This window comes from Lytechinus variegatus, chromosome 16 (genome assembly GCF_018143015.1).
Source record: "Lytechinus variegatus isolate NC3 chromosome 16, Lvar_3.0, whole genome shotgun sequence".
NCBI lineage: Eukaryota > Metazoa > Echinodermata > Echinoidea > Temnopleuroida > Toxopneustidae > Lytechinus > Lytechinus variegatus.
In genome coordinates this window covers 26,953,257-26,981,176 of record NC_054755.1, presented here as the reverse complement: position 1 = coordinate 26,981,176, position 27,920 = coordinate 26,953,257, and the positions used below count along the sequence as shown (strand labels likewise).

Sequence of the window (27,920 nt, the reverse complement as noted above, 5' to 3'; positions counted from 1 at the left end):
TGTAACTTTCCTGACGTAACTTGGGTTACAGGCACATGCCACAGGTACAGACATTTGACATCAAAAGAGAATAAGAACTTCTTTGCTAAGAATTCCATTTATGTTTGATGTTCATCACATACCTGAAGTTGATGGGTCACAAACAGCACTGCCTTGCCTTTGAGTAGTTTCTTGATGACATTGTCGAAGATATGTTGTCCAACATGGGCGTCTACAGCACTGAGAGGGTCGTCTAATAAATAAATATCTCGCTGGGAGTATACCGCCCTCGCCATGCTGATCCGCTGCTTCTGGCCGCCACTCAGGTTGATACCCCTCTCACCAATCTGAGATAGTGATAGCATTGATCATTATTATTATTATTTGTTTTTGCATTACCTGTGCCAGAGAGGGGTAATGTGCATTGAATCACCAAGGCACGTGTGTCTATCCTTCCGATATAGCTGATTGGGAATGTGCAAGTGGACTACTAGACCAGTATCCGCCCTACACTTATACAAATAGTGTAGCTTGTTCTTAAGATGCAAATTTGAAGACTCTCCACTGCATGAGGCATCTATTCAACATCCAATCCAAGGGACAGCATTTTCGATTGTATCATAGCCTGCGTCTATGAAACAGTGGAGGGGCACATTAGAAAACAACACATGCTTCACTCATCAGCCAAAGGTTTGAAAAGCAGATGCTTAACCAACTGAGCCAACTCACTCTAAATAACAAAAATACCACAATAATACTTTTCTATAAAGTTCTAGAATACAAGGGAGGGTCTGGTTGGACAGTGGAAACTAGGTTTATACCCACTAGGTCTACTTCTCATGCAGTCTAATGCCACATTTGGTTTACTATCAATTCAGTCCAATTGCCGTTTAGTCTACACTGTGCTTGGTCTGTCCTTTAGTCTAATTATTCATCTATGAGTCAAATACCTAATTGGTCTAACTTCCATGTCACCTACTTATCATGTCATACTTTGTCGAATGTAAATTTGGTTCATAACCAATTCATACACTATCTAAAAAGTACACCAACTGCATGAAGACCAAGTTAGCAGGAACCTCATAAACCATATAAGATTGTGTGGCCATATTCATCCTAAAACCAAGAGGCGACATAAGATAACCCTGCTTACCTCCGTAAGGTCACCATTTGCTAGTATCTCCAGGTCAGGGGCGAGTCCGCACGCTTCCACGACATCCACATAGCGATCCTCGTCAAACTCCAACCCAAACAAAATGTTCTCTCGCAATGTCGTATTCAGGATGCATGCCTGCTGAGGGACATAGGCGAATGTGCCATCGACCGCTACCGATCCATCGACCATGATCATGTGACTCAGGATGGCGTTGATGAGCGATGATTTTCCGCTGCCAACACTTCCACAAATTCCTACCAGAGAATCCTACATGGATAAAGGTGATGTGGGTCAACATACAGCTCTGTTAATTTTTTTTCTGCCTTACAAATTACCTTACAAAAATTAACATCACAATCAGCATGAAAATAATAATCCAAATTATAATAATCATCATTATTATCATATTCATTATATTCATCATTACCATAACCATAAAGAAATTCGTCATTTTCATTATAACTATCGTGATCATCATCAATATCACCAGTATCACTATCATTACAATAACAATCCTCCTCAACATCATCATCATCACCTCAACCACCACCACTACCAACATCATCATCATCACTACCACCATCATTACCATCCCCACCATCAGTTTGGAGTTACAGTAATGACGTTGATGATAACAAAGTTGATGACGACACTGGATGTCCATCCCTACTTCCACAAACCTTTTCAATCTTCAAATCAACATCAAACAGCGTCTTCACAATCTCATTCTCCTCATCCTTGGTTTCTCCTCCTTCGACCAAGGGAATCGCAGACTCTTCCCCTTCTTCTTGCTCCGCTCCCGCATCCTTCTTCATCTTGACATCTCCATTCTTCGTATCCTTGCTTGCCAGCCCCTTGCCATCTGCGGCAATCACGGCCTGCTCCTTGTCCCATGCAAACGTTGCCTTGACGATCTCGAGGGCGAGGTTGGAAGACGATGGTTTGTCAGTGAACGGCTTGACGTCCTCCATCAGAAGCAATTCCTGGAAATGTTCAAGAGAATGATGGTACATGTAGATCGCGTTACCAGATGTTCCAGTACACTTAGACATTGACCAATAAAACTGACTAAATACAGCCCCTTACTACCCAGCTGGCAAACACAGATACATCCATAATTATGAGGACCTATCATAATTTATGTACAATTTCTGGGACTTTTCACAATGGACGGCACATTTGTAGTTGTTTTAACATGGGAAGCTTTATCAAGATTTATTCACTTAATACTATTCATAAAACTACAGGTTTATGAAAATAAAAGACTTTTAAATTCTTGTACAACATTCAGTTTAAAGGAGAAAACAGCCAGACTATGAAAGATATATTCCAGTCAATAAGATGATTTTATTTTCTCACAAAAGTATAACTTTCCTGGGGGTTTCTAGTGGAAGATGATCATCTCCGAGTTACAACTATCAAAGTCTGAACATTACCTTGATGCGTGGAAAGGCCACTACAGACTCTGAGACAGCCTTGACCCCCATAGGGGTCATCACAAGGATCAAACGCATGGCAGTCAAACAGGAAATGTAGGAGAAAGCCTGTTGAGAAACAATATTTTTTTTCATACAATGATAAGAATTTTATAAAATTGTAAATAACAGGGGCGACAACAAATAACATCAAAAATTATTGGATCGTTACTCCTATATCTTGAAGTCTGAAGTTGATCTGTCACATAACTCAAACATTTCTTTAGTTACTGCAAGAACGAAAATGGGATGGACAGAAAACCTTCAAACTTACAGTGGCAGAAGCCATTAAGATTTTTGCACGAAATTGATTTTTTATTGATTGGCAACATGACGCGATGTCAAAATCGTTTTTTTCAAGCCAATTAGCAAATTTTTAAAAGAAATTGTTATCAATCTCTTTTTGCATCTGATTGGTGAATTTTCAAAGGAAAAATAAACGTTGCTAATTTGATCAATAAAAGATGATCAATTGGTGGTCAAAATGATATCATTATAGGAAAAGGGTGAGCATAGTGGCTAGAACTGGGACCTAAAGCAGAGGCATTTGAATCATTATTACTAGAATAATTATTTAAATCCCTACAATTGACAACAAGATTGATATGTCAAAATCAATTCTTTTTGACACAAAATGATGACCATACTTTCTGAAGAAAAAAAAATCAGTCTACTTAAATTTGATAAGTTAAAAATATGTGATGAAAAAACATAAATGTTGCCAAATTGAAAAATGATTAATTAGGGCTCTGAATAATACATTGCCCTGTATGGATATCATTATATCATTATAGGAAAAGGGTGAGCATAGGCGCTAGAACCGTGACCAACGGCAGAGGCATTGTACTAGAATAATTATTAAAATCCTTAAAATTGGCAACATAATTGATATGTCAAAATCAATTCCTTTGGACACAAATCGATGAACATACTTTTAGAACAAAAAAATGCTCTATTAATATCTGTCTCTATTAATCTCTATTTACATTTGATAAGTGAAAGATATGTGATGAAAGAAAAACATAAAGGTTGCCAATTTGAAAATTGAAGGATGATCAATTAGTGCTTGGAATTCATTACTGTGGAAGGATTAAAAGCCTTTACCTGAGCTGGAGTTAGATTGTTTCCAAGGGCTGTGTGCAGGACTAAGGTAAGCATCGCCGCTAGAACTGGGACCAAAGGAAGAGTCATGGTACTAAAACTTTGCATATACCCTCCCTTCTGCAGCGCCCTTTGTTCCTCTCCACGCATATCTGCAGAGAAAAAGCAGGAAAAATTTGAAGGTTGATCACCGTGATGTTTCACTGTGAAATCGTGTCCAAAGATTGCTAATGTATATACAAGTCATTCTAAATCGAGTGGTGTATAAACATGGTAAAAAGCCTTTGTAAATATTGAATGATAATAAGTTGATATAAAGAAATGTACTATATTTCCTATAAAGAATTGTGTAGACATAGAAAAATTCTTACTCTGGGTACGTCTCAGTTCTGCACACGACCAAGGGCCTGTTGCTGAAAGGGTTGCCAACAAATGCAGCTCAAAAAAATCAAACGCAACTTGACTTTTTAACCAATAGAATCCCTGTATTAGGGACTTGCGTTTGATTTCTTTCGATGTGTTTAAACACAACTGTTTCTACAACAGGCCCCAGTAAAGAGAAAACAATGTTAAGTAATCGTATTACTTATGAAGTAGCTACTTGCATTTGAAAACACAAATTCAAACTTTCGAAATTCATTGAATCATATTTTATTCTTTGATGGAGTTTGGTAAATCTGTCACAATGCTTATCTCTAAGTTCTCTTCTGCTGTTCTCAAAACCCAAATTACATGTAGTCAGGGTGAACTTCCCTTTGAAGCTGAATTGAGCTTCATCACACCTGATAGAGTTTTGTATATCACTTACTGAATATTTTCTTGGAGAAAGGCATTTCCCACGCATACATCTTGATAAGTTTGATACTGGAGATGACTTCATTCATCAGACGAACTCTCTTATCAGTAATCTGAATGGCTTGACGTCTGAAGTAAGCAACTAGTTTGGCCATTCCCATCTATGGTGATAAAAAGATTTATAAAATAAAGAAAAAATACACGATGAACGACTTACAATACAGGGCATTGGATGCCCTTTTGACAAGCCTCAATGCCCATGTGATAAGCATTCAAGATTTTTTGGGGGCCTTTTTTCCAATGTGCCACAATATCAAAATGCATGTTTGTTTGAACCCATGCTTTTGTTGTTTGAATGCATGAAAGTAAATCATTGGAAAAAAAATCACTCAACCACACAGAAATAAGTAGTAATTTTGAGGGTTGGTGATATTTCCAGCTAGTAAATGTTGACTTTACCACACTTTTCAAAACAGTACACTTCTATTTATTTTCTACGAAAAGTTTAGAAATAGCTTGAAAACACATTTATTCACCATTTTGTAAACAATTAATGTAAGAATCCAGTGCTCTCCATCTCCACTCCTTTTGTGAAAAGCGCTTATAGAGACATGCAACTTTGCTTATGTATTTTGCGCTACAAACGTTTCATTATTATTATTATTATAATCATAGTGCATAAGGTTACATTTGATAGAATATTAACAATCTTTTGAAGGTAAATGTAACATTATTCTAAGACAATCTTGGGTGAAATTATAATAATTGATTGAAGTCAGATTTCAACACTAAATTTAAGGAGTTCACATTGGCAATTCCCATTTATATCTATAGCTATACAAAGATGAAACAGGAATTCATAGGACACAATGATTATTTCAGTCAAGTATTTCAAATTCATTGGCTTCTACTTTGAGTTTGCAATGGGAATACTGTAATGCCTCTCCATCTCATACCCCCTCCCTCCACTGACAGCATAATGAATAAGGTGTCCTAAGGCTCGTTACAGAAAGAGTTGCGTTTAAAAGCAAGTAAAAAAATCAATCTCAAGTCCAAAATGCGCGCTGTTGATTGGTTGAAAATGAAGTTGCCCATGATTTACAGAGATGCGTTTGATTGCAACTCTTTCTGCAACGGGCCCCTGGAAAATTATAGAAGTTTGTACCACCCATGGGCGGTTCTTATCTTACGATATCACATGACATTCAAAGCAGGAAAAAAATCACAGTAACATGATTTTCATCAGTTAGGCACAAATTCCCACCTTCCTAGGGGTGATCAACTCTAATAAGGCAATGAGACAATTCCTCTATTTCTTTCTCTCATATACATGTACATTCTTTCATTCAGAGCGAACTTTAGGGAAATTCTTCAAAAAAGTCAACAATGACTACACAAGAAGGAGAACATGACCTCAAGAACACAAAATACGACAACAATCAGTGATCAAGAAAAATGTCAATAATAAAAGTTTGCAGAGTACATAAAAAATAATTTCACTCATGTGTGAAACAATAAACCACAAGATGAACTACTGTTGAACTGTAAATATGATAAGAAAAGAATGGAATTATGTTATTCAGTAAGGATACATTCTGAATGAGAGAGACCTTTGCCTCCCAATGTTCATGTATTCATTGTGAAGGCTTTAGCAACGATGCTTTATCTTGTATATGCATGCTACATGTTCCATGTAAAAATAGTTTTGGGGACTTTGAGGGTCAAAAATTTGAAAAACATAAATAGTATCTAAACCAACACACTAATCAAATAGCATCCACACCCACACACTAATCAAATAGCATCCACACCCACACACTAATCAAATAGCATCCACACCCACACACCAATCAAATAGCATCCACACCCACACACCAATCAAATAGCAACCACACCCACACAATCAAATAGCATCCACACCCACACACTAATCAAATAGCATCCACACCCACACACCAATCAAATAGCATCCACACCCACACACCAATCAAATAGCATCCACACCCACACACCAATCAAATATCATCCACACCCACACACCAATCAAATAGCACCCACACCCACACAATCAAATAGCATCCACACCCACACACTAATCAAATAGCATCCACACCCACACACCAATCAAATAGCATCCACACCCACACACCAATCAAATAGCATCCACACCCACACACCAATCAAATATCATCCACACCCACACACCAATCAAATAGCATCCACTCCCACACAATCAAATAGCATCCACACCCACACACTAATCAAATAGCATCCACACCCACACACCAATCAAATAGCATCCACACCCACACACCAATCAAATAGCATCCACACCCACACACCAATCAAATATCATCCACACCCACACACCAATCAAATATCAACCACTCCCACACAATCAAATAGCATCGACACCCACACACTAATCAAATAGCATCCACACCCACACACTAATCAAATAGCATCCACACCCACACACTAATCAAATAGCATCCACACCCACACACCAATCAAATAGCATCCACACCCACACACCAATCAAATATCAACCACTCCCACACAATCAAATAGCATCCACACCCACACACTAATCAAATAGCATCCACACCCACACACCAATCAAATAGCATCCACACCCACACACTAATCAAATAGCATCCACACCCACACACCAATCAAATAGCATCCACACCCACACACCAATCAAATAGCATCCACACCCACACACCAATCAAATAGCATCCACACCCAAACAATCAAATAGCATCCACACCCACACACTAATCAAATAGCATCCACACCCACACACCAATCAAATAGCATCCACACCCACACACCAATCAAATATCATCAACACCCACACACCAATCAAATAGCACCCACACCCACACACCAATCAAATAGCACCCACACCCACACACCAATCAAATAGCATCCACACCCACACACCAATCAAATAGCATCCACACCCACACACCAATCAAATAGCATCCACACCCACACACCAATCAAATAGCATCCACACCCACACACTAATCAAATATTACCCACACCAACACACCAATCAAATATTACCCACACCAACACACCAATCAAATATTACCCACACCAACACACCAATCAAATATTACCCACACCAACACACCAATCAAATATTACCCACACCAACACACCAATCAAATATTACCCACACCAACACACCAATCAAATAGCATCCACACCCACACACCAATCAAATAGCATCCACACCCACACACCAATCAAATAGCATCCACACCCACACACCAATCAAATAGCATCAACACCCACACACCAATCAAATAGCATCCACACCCACACACTAATCAAATAGCATCAACACCCACACACCAATCAAATAGCATCCACATCCACACACTAATCAAATAGCACCCACACCCACACACCAATCAAATAGCATCCACACCCACACACCAATTAAATAGCATCCACACCCACACACCAATCAAATAGCATCCACACCCACACACCAATTAAATAGCATCCACACCCACACACCAATCAAATAGCATCCACACCCACACATCAATCAAATAGCACCCACACCCACACATCAATCAAATAGCATCCACACCCACACATTAATCAAATAGCATCCACACCCACACACCAATCAAATAGCACCCACACCCACACACCAATCAAATAGCATCCACACACCAATCAAATATCAGCCACACCTACACACCAATCAAATAGCATCCACACATCAATCAAATAGCACCCACACACCTATCAAATAGCGTCCACACATCACATAAATAGCATTCAATCTCATGGATCCACACACATTAATAACATCCACTCTCACACACACTACTTGAATAACATTCACCCACATGTATCAACCCTTAACCAACAAGCACTATACACAAAAGAGTCCCATACATATCCGGACCCATATACACAGGAGCCTACCGTGATTGGGTAGAACATGAAGAAGATGCCAGTTCCAAACAAAGCCGCCGGTCCAATCAGGAAATAGGTATAAATAATGCCAGCGACAGCTATAGGGGGTCCGCAAAGGAGCGATGGACCATATAGTCCCATTTCATACAATCTCTGTCCATCGTTTGTACACAGATTTATAATCTGAAAAAGAAAACAGAAGTCAAGGGTGTCAAACCGATCATCTGAATGAAGAAAAAAATGGTGTCTATTATTATTTTGATTAATAATCAATGATAAAACCCGTTATAGTAGTGAATGGGATGTTCATTTACATCCCATATAAAGCACCAAAGTGGTAATGTCACAAAACGAATTTTCCTTATAACACCTAAAACCTCAATTCCGTTTGAAATTGGTCAATGGGGGTCCAAGATGTGGCCCTATGAATACCAACTTTTAACCTTGGGTCAACATGAAATGATTCATGTCAAATTTGATGTATGGGGGTTTTCATCATGCTCGACTGTACTTTGTTAATTTTAATGCCGAAATGACAAATGGAAAACTGACGATGTCACTTTTCTGTAGTCCATTTGTTTGGATAGACTTAACTTTTTTTGGATGATACCATACACTAGAACATCAATAGCTATTTAGATTTTATGTGAAAAGGGCAAATAAGTTATTTGGGTGTAATTGCTGGGGGGGGGTTCAAGCCAATCAATCAGTTTCTATTCATTCACAATCAGGGCAGAATGGTCAAAAGTAACATATCGATACACACAAATGTGAACAAGTCTCCTGGAACACAAGACAAAATCTGGAACAATTGCAGAAATTATCCCCAGGATCATTCACTAACTTAGGCCCAGAAGTATAAATCTTCATTCTGGAGCTACTTCTATGATTGATTGCATTGATTATTAAATGCATATGATCCATGGTGAAAACCAGCCCTACGATCAATTGCTAAGCTTTATCTTATGGGACCCTATTTCATAAAACTTGTTAGAATAATAAATTTGCAATAGCAGGTTGAAGCTACAAAAACCAATTGATATGATTGGCTGGTGGTAAACTAGTAATAACAATTCTTTCTATTCTTTCCATTGAGATTGAAATGCCACTCACCTCCCCGGCCGACTTGCCCTTCAGAGTTCTCACGCTAATAGCCCGTCTGTAGATGGTTGAAACAACAGCGGCCCGGAGCTTAGTCCCCGTCCGCGTATTGAGGTAGAACTGGTAAGAGAGTAGGGTGACCTGGGTCAACTGACATAGCAACAGCCCAAGCACCCAGAGCATTCCATACAGGGTGTCTGACTCGGTCTGCTGGATGTATTCGAGGAGTCGACGCACAATATATGCCTGGGATGTTGTGCAATTTAGAGAATAATCAATGTTATGACCACAATCATAAAATCATGGTGGAATTAGGATGGTCACAAGTTTGTCTGCATGACTTTGGGACATTTTGGTAGACTTGAAGTATGAGATGCGAAGTGATTTGTCAGTCAAGCGATTTGTCTCACCATGCTTAATGCTAATGTGCTGAGCAAGCACTTCAATCGAATTAGGTGGTCTGCATGCCCAGCCTAATGTAACTCAGGTACAGAAGGCCCCTAGCTCAGGAATTGAAACAGCAAGTTTTATATAGTCTGGGGCCCATTGCAGAAAGAGTTGCAATCAATCACAACTCTAAAAATCATGCGCAACTTGATTTTCAACCAATCAACAGCACGCATTTGGGACTTGCGATTGATATTTTGACTTGCGTTTAAACGCAACTCTTTCTGCAACGGGCCCCTGGTGTGAAGACCCACTTGTTGATCAAACTTTTCATCTGGACAAAACTAAACTAATGTAGTTGCAACAAACAATGATATCAATGAACAAGTCTGTAAATTCAATATCAGTTGTCACAATGTCATTCTATATCTAGATGTAGTACACCCAACTAGAATGCTTTTCTTTACCTCTTTTTCAGTAATTATTCATTTTCGACGAGATTCATTTGGGATATTTCTTATTCATACACACAAGAAATTGGGTGGTAATTTTGTGAGATTCTGTTTCAACTCAATTTGACACTGATATCACAACTTCTATTTCAACTCAATTTGACATCAATACCAGAAATGGCATTTATGTTTGTCATTATAACAAGCAATTGGGTGGTAATTTTGTGAGATTCCGTTTCAACTCAATTTGACGTTAATGCCACAACTTCCATTTCAACTTAATTTGACATCAGCACCACAACTGGCAATTTATGTTTGTCATTATGGCAATTTGCAAATACTCACAGAAGAAAAGAGAGACACTGCAAGACCCATCAGCATTGTCAGACTACCAGCAATAACCCTGAAGAGTAAGAATCTGAAAACAACCAGGCCCAGCGACGCATTCTTAGGACCTCTCAAGGCAAGTTCTTCGTTCCACAACTGGGAAAACCTGTAAGGTGTAGTATGCAGTATAAACGAAGTATAAAGGATGTGGGCATGTGCGGAGGTAAGAAAATGAGGAAAAAAAAGAGAAAGAGGCAAAAGAGGGAGAGGGAGACAGAAACACACACATATACAGAAGGAAAAGAGATAATACATGTTACACAGAAGAAAGAGTTCATATTTTCAAAATTATAAAAGGAATAAGGGTTATTAAGTGCAAGACAAAGATAAAGAATTATTGGAAAAAATATATTTCACAAATAAACAAATTATCAAAAGAATAACATCACTTGTTACTGACATTACCAAGTGAACTCAACAAGAGAATAAGGGTAATAATTTGAGTGACCTACCAAATGATATGTATAGAGACAGCTAAAAATCCAGAAAAAAATAATATACATGTACAGTACATCGTGTTTCAAGCTCTAGTAGAAACAGAATATAACAAAAAATGCATTATTTATAAAATCTCGATATATAGCAAGTCATTGCTCAACTGCATCTATAAGCGTGTGCATATAACAATATAAAACAGTATAAGAGACTTACAAAAATAATACTAGATGATATAATTGAAGCATCAGACTTAAAATTTAAAATGAAAATCAATATATTCACCTATTGTGATTAAGGCTGGCACTCTCATGCGGTGAGCAGGGAAATAGATCATCAGGTTTCAAGCCATGTTTCCATGCTTTGTAAAACGCAAAGTTCAGCCAGTGATAATAAAATTTTGAAATGAGCGATGCATCGTCCATGACATGCCTCCTGTAAAGGGAAAAACATGTGTTAACTTTTTCAGGAACATTGCCATACATGTATATTTCAATTTCAGAAAATGTGATTAAAGTTGAGATGCCAATTTAGGCTTGCCATACATGTATTTTGTTTTAAGAATAAGTTTTATTGGCAATCTAATAGATACGGCTTTATGCAACATCCTCAAGTACCCAATTACTTCACCTGGGCCCAATTTCATGAAAGATTTCTTAAAACAAATGCATCAGCCAATAAAATTATGTGATTTCAGTAGCTTTACACTGTTACTGCAACTTTGTTATCATAACATGCTTCATGAAATGGGCCCCAAAGTTACTACATGTATCATAACTTTGCAATCTAATGGGAACTTTCATCGATTCGTTGATTTTGCTTGGCCGTTGCCCATCGTTACCACGGTAGAGTTACCATAATAATAACAATTATGCAACAGAGCCCTGGTGTAGGAACAAGTTAATAATTTCATGAGGAAGATATTATATGGGTGAGATTCACTATAATGCCTTAACATTCCTACATGTATTTTCAATTCCTTTGTATGACATTGTCGGTGTTTTGTTTGCATGCTATTGTTGGGGTATGAGCATGCAGCATTTGAAATACCTGCACAGAGCAATGTTGTATTATTTTTTAACATTATTGTTTCTAATTTCACTCCATAAAGATTTCATGCTATAAATTTTGAGAGGAATCTGCCTCACCACCAAAGCAAAGTTTTGTTTATGAAGGAAATGAAAGATATGTGAACCCTGCTTTAGAAATAACAGTCACATGTCAAAGTTGCCAATTTGTCTCTGATATTAAATAACGGTTATCATATCGAGCTACAAACATACTGTAAATCTTTCATCAGTTTTTATTGGATGTTGCAGATCCTTGGATAAGTTCCTGGAGTTTGAACCACAAGGCTTCGTTCCAAATCCCACCACAGCACTAATAGGCCTATACTTGGCAAGTCATTTGTCTACATTTACCACTCTTGACCCAGGGTTGTATGTAAATGGCTAGGCTACCTTATATGCTTTCAAGAGCATGTTGAGCAGAGTTACAATGATGTCTCTCATCTCTGCTATGACCAGGGTAATAATATCATGCACTGTGAGCGTCTGAATGTGGGGGTAAACGAGTCATTAACCATCATTACAAATGAACAAAAAAAATCATTCTTCATCTTTGTGAAATGCCCTCCCCTCAATATGCCGTTTTCTTTTGAAAGAATTCCACCAAATAAATTCAATATGTGCACTTGTACAGTAGGCTAAGTGTTCCTAAAGCCCCTTTTACACCTTCACGGAAGCAACACGGATCATCCCGGATTGTCAATCCGGGGTCATCCGTGTACAGTCCGGGACTACCGTGTACACTCCGGCTACTCATCCGGCGCCATCCTTGATGTACCGGCATGTCCGGGAGAAAAATTGAACATGTTAAATTTTTCATCCCGGAGTACACGGACTGATCCGTGAAGCCTCCTTGTACATCCGTGTGGCTACCGAATGCATCCGGGAGGCTCCTTGTAAGAACTGGGTGATCCTTGTTGATACCGGCTTTATCCGGGGTCAAATGTTTGTATTGTTTGCGTACATGAACAATAGTCCGTATTCATAACCAAGCACGAGCATGCTCCAGATGCTGCAAAAAGGGACGAAACTTCATTCTAGCAAGATGCCGGCGACAAGAAGTGGTAAGGTCCATGTAAAGACCCAGTAACATCCGTGATCATCCGGGTATTCCGTGTTGGCTCCGGGAGCATATCAAACAGGGTCCCTATTGCTACCTTGCCTATCCTTGTAGACTCCGTACTTTTCCGTACATATCCGTGTTAATAACCAGTTAACTCCGTACTCACTGCGGGAATGCTAGGAAAATACAAATTTGGCACCCCGGATCATCACGGACTGAGATCCGTGTTGCATCCATGAAGGTGTAAAAGGGCTTTACTTTGACTGCTTAACTTCTATTCATTTCAAATCGACAATATTTCAACATGAATCTTTGTAAAAACACTATACCCTCCAGATGCCGTTTTCTTTTCAAAGAATTCCATCAAATGAATTCAATATGTGCACTCGTAAATAATCCTCAAGACTGCTCAAATTCAATGCATTTTCATTTCATAAAGAAATATTTACACAATAGACTGGCACCAGCAAGAGCAATCCAATTATGAGCACTTACGTTTTAATCTTTTGATATTTCCCACTGAATGCATTGACTTCTTCATTTCCGCCTTGAGGTTGGCTAGGTTCTTCTTTTATATCTACAGCTTCTCCTGGAATTCCAACCAACAAATAGCATTAATCCTCAGCACATCAATATTTCATATTAGACAAGAGCATTAAAGGTCAAGTCAAGTCGAATCATGAAGGAAAAATGAAAATACAGTAGTTTTGCATTACTTGACAAATCTAGGAATTCAATCTGCAAAGCCTCCATAATTATGCAAGATCGATTTTTGTTTATTTGCAACTTAATTTGAATATTTCATCTTCAGTACATGTGCATGAAATACATAGTCCAAGTCCACCTCTTTTGATTTTTCTGATTGGAACATTTAAAACACATTTAATAAGAGGTCAAGTAATAATCAGAATTGTTTGTAATTTTGTGTAGTGGAATACATATAACAGAAGACATCTGATAAGTGATAACCACCAGATCAATTCAATACATGTACAAGCAAACTTATTTTTATGCATGAAAATCATTGTTCGTTTTTTCTTCAGATTTCTTTAAAAACCTTAATAGATCACTCATTAGCCAGTTAAAATACATTTGAAAAATTAATATCATACCATATATTTTGGAGTGACTTTCTTTCAATCATAAAATACTTATTCAAAACAGAATAAACAGTAGCATGTTATACAAAATTTATTGGGAAGTCAACAGTTCATGCTGGATAGTTTTAATTCATTCCCATAACACTATTTGTGCAGCAGTTCAATGTTCCAAGGGAATTTCCATATAACATTTGTACAAGTGGATGATGGCATTAATGATAATAATAATAATATTCAGTTCTTCTATAGCGCATATACAATTATGAATAATGTCTCTATGAGTTTCCAAAGGACTTGGATATTATTACCCCAGCTGCATGTACATGTAGCTTGGCAGCCGTAATGACTAAGATTACAGCGCACACGCATTTCAAGGTATAAATTCCAGCCAAGTACCCATTCACCTCACCTGGATTGAGTGCAGCAAAATGTGGATAAATTTCTTGCCGAATAAAATTACGCCATGGCTGGGATTTGAGCCCACGACCCTCTATTTCAAAGTCCGGAGACTAATCCACTGGGCCACAATGCTCCACATTAAAGGGGAATCCAACCCAAATAAAAACTTGTTCCTAGGGGAATAAGAAAAATCAGACAAGTTGATAGGTGAAAGTTTGAACACTATCTGACAAATAATAAGAAAGTTATGATTTTTTAAAGTTGTGAATATTGGTAATCCCTAGATCCATGGAGACTGCAAATTGGCCACATATGTGATGTCACAGTGATGTAAGGCAAGGACTACTCTTCCATGTACTCCAATACATAAAATGGCTAATATGTCATTTTTTCAAATGTTTTACTTCAAATTTTATTTTTCTTTCATGAGGACATAAAACAATATACTACAAGGGTTATATTTAGACTGCTGCCCCAGGGGAATGGGCAGTTAGGAGAAAACCACAAATCCCTGATAATTAAGTACATGGCCTATGGGAAAGTTGTCCTTGCCTCTTGTCATAATTTACTTACCCAGTTGCCAATTTGAAATCTACATAATCATAGGGATTTCAATTTTAAAGCAGCCATAACTTTCTTATTGCTGGTCCGATTTCTTTCAAACTTTCACCATTCTGTTTTATCTATTTTTCTCCTTTCCAACACTACATTTTATGACCAAGGCTGGATTCCCCTTTAAGGAATTACGAGGAATGGCAGTACAAATGTATATTTGCAGTACATGTATGGTGTGTGCAGGGCTATACTTCTTATACAAAAATCATTTTCAAATAACTTTTGTCGCCAGTGTGATAAATCATCAAGGGGGCATCTTGGTCTAGTGGTTATGACACTCATCTCTCAATCAGAGGGACGTTGGTTTGAATCCCATCCATGGAATGTTTTGTGCTGCCCTCCAGCAAGAAATTTACTCACACACTGTGCTGCACTCAACCCAGGTGAAGTGAATGGGTACCCAGCAAGGTTAATTCCTTGAAATGCACCGAGTGCTGGAAGGCTGCTTGAGCTAAAGCTAGGGCCGGGGGGGGGCACTCAGTATATAATGCATAGTGGGTATGTGCCGCGGAGGGGACCCCCATTTTTACACCCAAATTTCCGTTCCAAGGCATAGCATTTTTGTCTTATTGAGAAAAAAAACAAAGAAAGCCGCTCCAAGGCATAGCATTTTGTTCTTATCGAGAAAAAGAAGAAAGAAATCCGCTCCAAAGCTTCGCATATTTTTCTTTACGCCGTTCCGGTCGCATTGATCTGCTGCAATTTTGGTGAAAAGCGGCCGCCGAGCGTTGTCTGACCATCGTCTGTGGGCGAGCGCACCCAGCGAAGGCCGCGCTAGCTGCATCATGCACGCATACCCATTCCATTGGGGTGCATACGCACAAACTCACACGCAAGCGATCCGTTCCAAGGACCCCCGTTTTCACAAAATTGTAGTTCCGAGGACCCTCCTTTTTTACAATAAGACCGCTCCAAGGCCCCTGTTTTTTGTCTCGCCCGTGGCACACCCCTACCACTTTTTTGGTCAAGTGCCCCCCCCCCCCCCGGTAGCTAGGGTAATAATAATAATGTGCCTCGGAATATTTCTGGACAGATGGCGCAATGTTATCATTATCACAACCATTTCCAAGTCTTTAATATACATGTAGGCTGAGATACAGGGTGATAAGAAATGCACCCATGCCACGTCAAAAATAATCCATTGTTTCTGTCTGTGGGTTAGCATTAATTGATGCATCACACAATATCCACATGTGCTGTATGATCAATGACAGCATTGTGCCATTGCTTCTCAGAGTGACCTGCAATTCACCCTATTTGCCAGGGTGAGTCAAACTGTATGATAAACAGGGGGATGTTTCACAAACAATTTAGTTTGACGCAAGTAACACTTAATCCTCCCCCCCAGTTAAGGGTTAAGTAAGTCCATGGCCTGGACTTGATACACCTTTTGTCTACTTGACCTTGGAGATTTGTTGCCCCCTTTATTTTCCCCTATGTGAGCACTGTATTATTAAATTGTGCCCAATTGAAAAGTAATTTTGCCCCAAAATAATTAGAATTGAATGCTTGTTTCTGGATTGGCAACATCATTTCAGACTCACAAATTACCACATGCAATATTGGCAAATTTCACCCTCTAAACATGTCTAAATATCAAATCAGACATGATAAACCTTCAGGTGTTTCTTTTTTTGTGTGTGTGGTTCAAACACACAAAAAAGAAGATTAAATAGGAAATGTATCTGATTGTCAAAGAATGTAGATACATCCTCTGATCTTCCAATAATTGTAGGTGAAAATAAAATCCTGTTCATTTACCATTCGTTGGCACCAGTAGGACCTCATCAGGCTTTCCAATGTCCTCTTCATCAATGGGATCATCATCACCTCCTCCTTCACCTCTTTCTGTCTGTCCATCATCTTCATGACAATCAGTGTCTTTCTCATCTAAGTCCCCTTCCTCTTCCGCTAAATCTTCCATGCCTTGATCAGCTTCAAGAGTAACATCTGTATGTATTGTCCCACTCATAGACTCATGCATTTGCGCATCATCGTATTCCTCTGGCCCAACCCCATTAATCTGTTCCTTGTTGAACTGCTCCTCGTTAAGCCGTTCCTTGTTAATCTGTTCCTCTTTAATCGGTTCACTGTTAATCTGTTCCTCGTTAATCTTTTCCCCGTTAGACGACATGGCCGAAGTACTTCAGTAGTTTTGGTTCTTTGGTGATACAATGTCATTTGCTCAGCCGTAGCACACACAACACAGTCTTCAGCGACCACTCATAAAAACCTATATTGATAAAACAGAAAAGAGATAAAACCAAGATATAAATCTTCAAAATAAAGAAGGAGAGCTAAAGAAAGATGCTGATTAATCATCAATTTGCTTGTTGATGAATCAAACACATTTCCTGCTGCAACTACTACCGTGTTTACACAGTGACACGGCTCGGGGGTTCGACACGCGAGTCGTGCTCAACACGGCAATTTTATGCTGTGTAAACGCGATCAGTGTGATCCGCGAGCCGTGTCGAACACAGCTTTTTTGATCCGCCAAAATCGTAGGTTTCAACCCGCGAGCCGAGTCAGACTCTGCAATTTTTTCGTGTGTAAACAGAAAGCCGTGTCGAACTCTCTTGACCAGGTCACTGCGCGCGCTTTCACTTTTGGCATTGTTGTTGTTCGCACGGGCAAGATTCGATTCCGGCGGTGAATTTCCCGCGTTTAATTTGCGACGTCATAATTCTTCTTCCGTTCGAGATCCGCGAGCCGTGTTGAACTCGCCTTTTTATATGTACGTATAAACGCGATCTCTGATCCCTTCTTCGCAGTGTTCAACCCGGCTCGCGGATTCAACACCCGAGCCGAGTCAATGTGTAAACACGGTATACATTACCGTGGTCCCACCACAAAACATATAGAAGTGTGACTTTACCACTGACAACTTTCGCACTACACGTAGGTCCAATTCTTAACCACTTCAAATATGCATGTGCCGTAGCTTGGGGACAATACATTCACAGTTAATACAGAATATACAAAAAGGAACAGCATTTCTTCTCGAAGAAAGTTCACTGACCTTGATGTACTGTATTGACCTTGGCCAGAGTTTCACTTGCTGTCACATCTTACCTCTGACTTTTAACTTCAAGAAATGAGTAAATTCCTGCAATCCTACCTCAAAACTACCAAAGTACAGAGACCACACAATGTCCATAAAAACTACTTATGAAGACAATTATCAGGCTATAATTGAGGGGGAAGAGGAAAGATTTGATACTATCTTTCACCTATTTTGGTCAGGCTGCAACAAAAACAAAAGATAATGGACCTCCTCAAAACACCTCTTCTGATCAATGAGGGTGCGAATCGTTTCACTACTTCCATGCAACATTAATGGTCTGGTACAAAATTAAACATAATGCGGTTTCATCCACTTTGATTTACAGTTTCCTGAAGACTGGTCTAAAATAGCTCATTCTTTGCACGGAATAGGATGACATGTTTCCTCCGATGGAACCCGGGTCAGAGTGATTGGTTGTGACAGGAAGAAATAAAGAAGGAAAAAAGATCCTCGGATTGCAAAACATTAGGGTGTGTTTATGCTTCCATTGCTAAGACAGAATCAGCGATTTCAAACATCGATTCAAAACGCTGATCGTAAACGTGGTTCTGGGAGTGCTGTTTATGCTTAACTTTTCAAAGCAAATCATGATCTCCAGCTGGCTTCGCATCGTAAAGCGAGGTCAAATTGGGCGCGCCTTTTTTCGTAAGTTTTTTTTATGATTGTTGTTATTACATAGAGATAACATGGAGCAATACGACTGTATTTGCCCGCGGATTTTCATCTCACCGGAAGCATGTACCAAATGACGTCATTTAAACACGTTTACGATCGTGGTTCTGTTTATACTTCCCCAGAAAGCCTGATTCTGGTCAAACGACGTTTACAAACGCACCTTTTTGTAAGTTTACGATCGGCGTTTTGAAACAGCGTTTAAATGAAAGTAAGCATGGACGCAACCGTGTTGTGGACTAATCACGTTTGGAAACGCTGATTCTGGTCTTAAAAGTGGAAGCATAAACACGGCCTTAGTTACTCGTACACCCACTAGCTCTCCCAACCACATCTTGGGTGAGTCAAGTTAATGACCTTTTTAGACACAGAGCGTTTCAGACCCAGTTCGATGAAAAGCCGAGTTTCAAAGAATATTCGCATGGGTAGATAAACATGCACATGTATTATTTTGAGGGAGTGACGTGTACATACAAATATATTTGTATTGAAATACAATACTTTTGCACGAAAGCCATTATTGGAAAAGGTAAAGAAAAATTGCTATTCATGGCAGGTAATGTACTTTCAAGAGAACTTGAAGGAATACATCAAGGCTCTACAAACGGGAGGTTTGGGGTTCACCCCCCCCCCCCCCCCCCGCTTCTAAGACGTAAAGTACATGCAGGTATGCATTGGAAACTATTTGGGAAAGAAATTAAGACGTTTTTTATTGATAACCATATTGTTTTCTCCTGCTTGTCAAATTATTTTTATTGGAAGCATGAGCAAGAGAAAGAAAGCAAAAGCACTTTTGTCACGAGCATGCGTGTGCACATTCAATAAAAGCAGCAGTGCCCTATCAATTCTGCATCAAAGGTCACTCTCTCCTCCAAATCTTGTCCCTGAACCTCACCCAGAGATGGGAATGCGGATCGAGAGAGATTTTCTCCATCTAGACCATGAATACTCCCCTTCCCATTGGATAATAATGAAGAGTTCGAACACATAGGCCTGCACTGTGGAAACTGACCTCGTAAATGTCTTTCGATGGCCTTGCCCTTGGATGATTAATTCTGAAATTCTAATGGCAAGATAACTGCACTGACCCACAGTGATTCAATAGGATGGCCTTGAACTGAACCACACATCATCAATATTTTGAAACAATTGCCTTGCTGGCCTTTATACAAAATGCTGCCTTTAACAGGTGGCAAAAGTACACAGCTTATGGAAATGAAGAGTTCAAATATCAATGGATTATGAAGAAATGCAAAACAGACAAATGTGTGGAAATAGTTAATATAATATTTTATATATAGCACTTATGAGTTGCTGATTTTCTAGTTGCTTAATCAATGGCACACTGTATATTACCCCAGCTTTAGCTTCAGCTGCTAAAGGCACTTGGTACTGAAGCCTACATTCAAGCATGCACATTTTGTAAAAATGATTCAAAGAATTAATCCTGCCGGGTACCCATTCACCTCACCTGGGTAGAGTGCAACACAATTTTGGAAAATTTCTTGCTGAAGGAAAACATGCCATGGTGAGGATTCAAATCCATGTTCCCCTGACTGAAAGACAAAGAGTGGTCACCACTACATGTAGACCACGATGCCCCACAAGTTCCATCGCAAATCCACAACGCTAATCAACAATGAAGTGAACTACATGTACGTATAAAGACGTACAATATAGGCCCAACAATTTCCTGCAAACTATGACAACAATAATGTTTGCCAAATTGTGAATGCCGGTCCCATTGAATGTTTCTGACAATCTATACAATAGGACTGAGTCACAATCAGAGACTGCTGATGATTTTGGGGAAGCATGGACCTACCACTCTGAGTGGTAGGTCCATGGGGGAAGAGACCGGTGGACCTTTGAAATACAGAAAAAAAAGTATTTACAAGAAATTCAATGCTGACTTTTGTCCATTCATGCATGAGGTTGCAGGCAGTATGAACTGAAGATTAGCAGTCTCTGCTCTTTGAATTCTATGAAAATGGTTCTTTGTCGGCATGACTGGCTGAAGAAGAAAGAGTTTACTTATCAACATGCAAAAAAAAACTGGCGCGACCAATCCATCATTAAAGTCATGTCTGCAGGGAGACTCAGATCTAGCTAACCTAAAATGTAAGTTTTGAAGGTTTCCATGGTGAAGAAAGAACAAGTTTTGAGGTTTCCTGGTAAACCATTTATTCTTTTGTGGGCATGTGTTGGGAGTTTGTGTGGTCTTTTCAGGACCTATCACAAGCCCACAAAATGATACATGGTATACCGTGTTCAAAACCTTTACACTCAGTCATGACCAAAAATGATTTGAGAAAGGTCAGGGCCCCATTGCATAAAAGTTACTATTATGGTAACTTTGCTCTCTGATGGTCACTTCAATGGTAGCGCTGATCAACAGCCAATCAGAATCAAGGATTCCATGCGGTTTCCATTAGAGAGCAAAGATACCATGATGGTACCTTTTATGCAAAGGGGCCAAGAAATTGTCCAGGGGTCCTGGACCCCGAACTATGGAAAGCCAACTTCTATTATGCATGTTTGTTCAAAATATTTTCCATCCATGTTTATTCATGCATTTATTGTTTTCTTGAAAATTGCTGAGCTTCTCTTTGTTTCCAGAAGACATTGTGCAAACTGTAGATAAAATTATGACACTGATGGATTTCCATAGAGTTACAATTGTTTGATCCAATCAATCCTAACTCTATGGATATCCATCAGTGTCATAAATTTTTCTACAGAGAAATTTGCACAATGTCCTTGGTAAACAAAGAGAAGCACAGTGAATTTTAAAGAAAACAATTAATGCATGAATACACTATACATCACAGCTAGAAAATATTTTGAACAAGCATGCATAATACATGTAGATGTCGACATTGCTGGCTGTGAGAATGCATATTCAGAGACTACTCCTGTTTGTAGTATAAAACAGATGTTAAGATGGCACACCAGGGCCCCGTCTTAAAAAGAGCTGTAACTGATCCGTTCAACCACACCTATGGCCAGCAACATCAACATCTACAATGCAAATTTGTTCAAAATATTTTCTAGATATAATGTAAATGCATAACCATACATACATTCATCATTCTCTTGGAAATTCAGTGCGATTTTCTTAGTTTCATAGGGAGATTGTGCAAATTTCCTGTAGAAAATGTTATGGCATGGATGGCTTTCCATACAGTTGAGATTGATTGGATCTATTTGTAGATGGGTCCCTGATTAAAGGGGAAATTCACCCTGATAAAAAGTTTTTGTAAAAATAGCAGAAAAAATAATAAAAAATATTGCCGAAGGTTTGAGAAAAATTCATCAAATAATCAAAAAGTTATTAGAATTTCAATTATTTGATCTGTGACGTCGTATGCGAGCAGCATTCCTAATGTACATAGCGAATAGTAAAAAAAATCAATGAAATGTCATTTTCTCAGAAAATTTAAAATGGTTTTCACTGTACCTTTTGTATATCAATAGACAAATCATTCCACACCCGATCATGAATAGAAAACAAAATTAAGTCATTAGGAACCATACAAAATTTGAAATTTATGCATTTTATATTACATAACACATGGGGCAGCTGCTCGTTTATGACATCACAAATCCAAAAATTTGAACTCTAATAACTTTCTTACTCTTTAACGGATTTTCCTCAAACCTTCACCAATATTTTTTACTAATAGCAGCATAATTTGGTCGTAAAATCGGAGGAGGACAACCAGAGTTATCCGCATTATTTTGATGCTGCAATTATTCGCATATAGCAGCATCTGGACCAGATTTTGACTTTATGAACGCAATTTTGAAAGTAATGCGGCTAATTGCCATGGTGCGGTCACAAGGTCACCCTTTTCCAACTCAACTGCATCGGAGGGGGTGTGTGCATTCGCCATGACGATTATATGCCTTTTTCAGGATGGTCGCTCGTAAAAATAGTGCGGATTATTTTCGGAGTTTGTGAACGCAATTTTTATTGAATTTTCCCCGTTACTCTTAGGCGGCTAATTGGAGGATGGGTTTATGAAAGGGGTAAAAGTTTCAACAGTGTTCATTTGATTGCCATTTAATACACAATGCAGGTATTACTTTCAAACAGCTGTGACTTCTTCAGAATTTTTATGGCACCTTACGATACCAGCATGGAATAAAAATCTCAAGCAAATAAATCCAACCGCAATCATTCCCTCATAAAATTTCATAAGTCATTTATATTTCTTAATAACGACATGGCTTCCGCTCATGAATAGTTTGCAGGTATTCTCTACTCTAAAAAGGGTCTTGTTTAAACTTTAATCTAAAGGGCAAGTCCACCCAAGAAAAAAGTTGATTTGAATCAATAGAGATAAATCAAACAAGAGTAAATGCAGAAAACTTAATCAAAATCGGATGTAAAAAAAGAAAGGTATGACATTTTAAAGTTTCGCTTATTTTTCACAAAACAGTTCTATGCACAACACAATGTCCCTCTTGGTTGAACCACAAAATGTTCAAACAATGGTAATTCCACATGTTCAGGGAGAATTAAAATCGGAATGGGCTATACATGGGTGAAAAATACTTTTTTTGTAATTTCAATATGGGAACAGTTTTTATTTATTCCTTGTAATGTATCTCAACATGAAATGACAATATTTTTTGTCTTGGGTCCGAGAAAAAAGTGTGCCGGGCCAAAATCCAAAATGGCCGCCAAAACCACCCAAAATCACAGTTTTGGCCACAACTTCTTTATTTGGTGGTCTTTTTCTCTGGTTTTGGTGTCTATTCAAATGTATTTGGGGGCAGCCAATTTGTTTTTCCTATAATTAGTACTTTTAAACCATTATTTGTAGAGTTAAAAGGTAAATATACCTAAATTTTTCAATTTTTATAGCCTTTTTTCAGCCAAAAAGTAGATTTTATCGTCCTGGGGTTCTTGGATATTAGATGGTACGAGGTCAACAATAGCAAGCAGTTTCATAGAGCTATATCGCTTTTATTCCTCTAATATGGGTTTTACGGATATTTGTGAAATATATCTTAAATATTAAAAAAATGTTAATTATCCATAGGGACTATACAGTATACAATGTACTGTAAATACTGCACTGCATAAATGCATTGGCCACCATGACAAGGCATGTATAAACTATAGTGTTATACTGTATATGTAGAAATGAGCTCTTAGGTTTAGAATTAGATGCCTCAGAAATTGAAGATATGTTTTGTCTCAGAAACTGAGGACATGTTTTGTCAAATATGCTAATTCAGGGGGTGGAGAAAGGTAATTAACCCCACATCATGGCATTTACACTGTAGATATTCTGGGCCCCGTTGCATAAAAAGTTACCATTATGTTAACTTAATGGTAACTTACATGGAATCCTTGGTTCTGATTGGCTGTTGATCAACGTTACCATGATTATATAGTTACCTGACCCCATAAACATAGGCCAGTTAGACACCACAACCAGGTAAAAAAGCCTCCAAATGAAGAAGATATGGCTACATGTAGATATGTGATGTACGTATATGATATGTGATATATTATGTGCAATTTACGTTGCTGGTTTCATCATGTACATCAGCTGACAAGCAATCAAATTCACAACTCACAGTCTAATTTTAAACCTTAAGAGCTTATTCCTATGACATATATACAGGCCTTGTCATATGTAATGGTGGTCAATGCATGGAAATATGCAGTGAAGTACGTACAGTAACAGTACATTGTATACTGTATTGTCCCTATGGATAATTAACATTTTTTTATTTAATAAGATATATTTCACAAATATCCGTAAAACCCATAGTAGAGGAATAAAAGCAATATAGCTCTATGAAGCTGCTTGCTATTGTTGACCTCGTACCATCTAATATCCAAGAACTCCAGGACGATAAAACCTATGATTTGGCTGAATAAGGCTATAAAAATTGGAAAATTTAGGTACAATTACCTTTTAACTCTACAAATAATGGTTTAAAAGTGCTAATTATAGGAAAAACAAATTGCCTGCCCCCTAAAACATATGAATAGACACCAAAACCAGAGAAAAAGACCACCAAATAAAGAAGTTGTGGCCAAAACTGTGATTTTGGGGGGTTTTGGCGGCCATTTTGGATTTTGGCCCGGCACACTTTTTTCTCGGACCCGAGACAAAAAATATTGTCATTTCATGTTGAGATAAGGTAAAAGGAACAAAAAAAAAACTGTTCCCATAGTAAAACCAAAAATCACCCATTTATAGCTCAGGCCGAATTAAAACCTTGTTTCTCATGACAATAAGGAGAAAATTTAAATATTTCATGTAATAAAATACAAAGAAATATTGAGTGGGTGATGTCATCAGTCCCCTCATTTGCATAGCGACCAGGATGTGCCTACATGTACATGTATAACTGTTTTGTGAAATTAAGCAATATTTCAAAATGTCATAACTTTCTTATTTTACATTCGATTTTGATGAAATTTTTTGTGTTAAGCTTGTTCGATTTTTCTCTTTTTATTCAAATCAACTTTTTGTTGGGGTGGACTTGTCCTTTAATTTTGTAACTACAGTACTAGTTCTTCGATTCACTTCCATTCAATTCCACATTGTCAGTTTCACATAGACACTAAAATCAAAGAATACCTTTGACCTTAAAAATAAACTTGAATTATGATTAATACCGGCAAGCATTTGGAATAATTTACAATATGTACTCGATCAGGGATGCAGCTGTCTTGGTCTCACTTCCCTCTTTTCTTAATCAGCTAAAATCTCGATTTGAATATTATGCACCTAGACAACTAAGAAAACCATGTTTAAAACTTAACATATGCTGATTCATAATTTCTATTCATTCATTTTTGTTTGATATATATTTTGAATTAGATCGACTAGCACTATTCGACCGGCACAAGAAGGTACACATTAGATCAACTCTGAAGATTCAAAACATGGTGGGCTGCCAGTCATTCAGACCTAAAAATAAAAGCTAATTCATTTTGTGCGGTTGAACACAAGCTTCATCTCGCCGTCCTGCCCCAGAAAAAGTTCCCCAAGCTACAAAGTACATGTGTATGAACCAGAAACAACACTCTTGCTTCCTATATTTGCCTTACATTAAAGAGAAATGCCAGTAGTTGCAGTAAACACTGATTTCAAGATAAAATCTGTAAAACCAGGCTTAATTGTCAGAATATCATCGAGGATCTAGATCTGGTACAGTTACATAAACTGAACTTTATGAAATCTTGAAATCTACGCTTGAAAACGTTCACACTGAAGATCACCAACACAGATAGGCACACGTGGGACAGTGTATTATTATTGCTGGAATAAAGACCCGACGGAAGTGACCAAATCCGCGCTTATATTGCTTATTTCTCAGCAATTACACAATTTCTCCCTGAATCCTTTGGCACATATTTTTTATTCATACAAACAGACATGTGGGTGGTCATTATATTAGATTCTGTAAAAAGTCATTTTGAGGTCGTTACCAAAACTGGAATTTATCTTTAATAAGCCTATACATGAAGTTTGCGATCTTGAACAAATTCTCACATAAATACATAAGTTCTTATCATTTTCAATTTCAAATATAATAATGCACTTCTTGTATACATTCGTGTAGCCTACAGGTATATTGAATTATAACAAAACGTCCCTGTGCGATTCCAACGGAATTGGATATTATTACCCACAGCCTTGTACAGCGCAGAAGTATTTCAAGGAATAAATTATAGCCTGGCAGACCCCACCTTCTAACTTAAATAGGGATATTTTCTCTCACGGATATGGCATATGAGTAACCTAATGTGCTCTAATCATACCGGCAGAATATTTGGTAATTACTGGTCTGGGTGGAATTCCTGATCACAAAATACCAGGGTCCCTCTTTCCAGAGTCAAGAGTTGTGATTGATCTGATCAAGCTCAACTACACTGTATTTTATGGAAATCCATCAATGTCATAATTGTAAATGGGTGATATTTCAAAACCAAATTTTACAATTACCTGCCTCAGTTGAAGCAGATTGTTGTCCTGATCAATATGACACCATTTTTAAGAAAATCGGTTGGAAAAAGGGACAGTTCGGGCCAAAACACGATTTTGAGGGGGCATGGCCCAAAAGTGCTGAGTCATCATCTTGAGAATGAAAAAAAATCCTCATTTTCTTATTTGAAGGCCTATTTAGCTGACTCTAGTGTCTATTCATTTGTTTACAAAATACAGTGGTTTCAATTCAAACAAGTGGAATGCCTCTGGCCGTCTCACCTGCATCACGCGGTTCAATATAGCAGCAGTGCTGACTTTGAATACTAGATAACTCACACAAGATGTTCAGTGATACATGGTTACTCTTATGTCCACTTTTTATGAACGAGACCAATAAACTTACAGAGATATGATGGTTATGCAACAAAAAACCCCAACATAGCCAAAGTTCATTGACCTTACATGACCTTTGACCTTGATCATGTGACCTGAAACTCGCACAGGATGTTCAGTGATACTTGATTACTCTTATGTACAAGTTTCATGAATCAGATCCATAAACTTTCAAAGTTATGATGGTAATTCAACAGATACACCCAATTCGGCCAAAGTTCATTGACCTTTGACCTTGGTCATGTGACCTGAAACGCGCACAGGATGTTCAGTGATATTTGATTACTCATATGTCCAAGTTTAATGAACTAGACTAATAAACTTTCAAAGTTATGATGGTAATTCAACAGATACCCCCGATTCG

At 38.2% G+C, this 27,920-nt stretch overlaps 1 protein-coding gene across 3 annotated transcripts in view; it reads right to left on the bottom strand.

Moving 5' to 3' along the window:
* LOC121429791 (multidrug resistance-associated protein 5-like) overlaps positions 1–27,920 on the bottom strand; it is a 60,877-nt gene that overhangs the window by 23,922 nt on the left and 9,035 nt on the right. For all 3 annotated transcript variants that reach the window (XM_041627024.1, XM_041627026.1, XM_041627025.1), the window contains exons 2-13: positions 17,222–17,693; positions 13,842–13,935; positions 11,502–11,651; positions 10,740–10,887; positions 9,568–9,801; positions 8,464–8,637; positions 4,520–4,667; positions 3,715–3,863; positions 2,572–2,679; positions 1,816–2,118; positions 1,133–1,402; positions 123–326 (exon numbers count right to left, since the gene is read on the bottom strand). In XM_041627024.1, coding sequence (XP_041482958.1) covers positions 123–326; positions 1,133–1,402; positions 1,816–2,118; positions 2,572–2,679; positions 3,715–3,863; positions 4,520–4,667; positions 8,464–8,637; positions 9,568–9,801; positions 10,740–10,887; positions 11,502–11,651; positions 13,842–13,935; positions 17,222–17,594 — 2,355 coding nt within the window. In that variant the 5' untranslated portion in view covers positions 17,595–17,693. The remainder of the gene's footprint in view (positions 1–122; positions 327–1,132; positions 1,403–1,815; positions 2,119–2,571; positions 2,680–3,714; positions 3,864–4,519; positions 4,668–8,463; positions 8,638–9,567; positions 9,802–10,739; positions 10,888–11,501; positions 11,652–13,841; positions 13,936–17,221; positions 17,694–27,920) is intronic.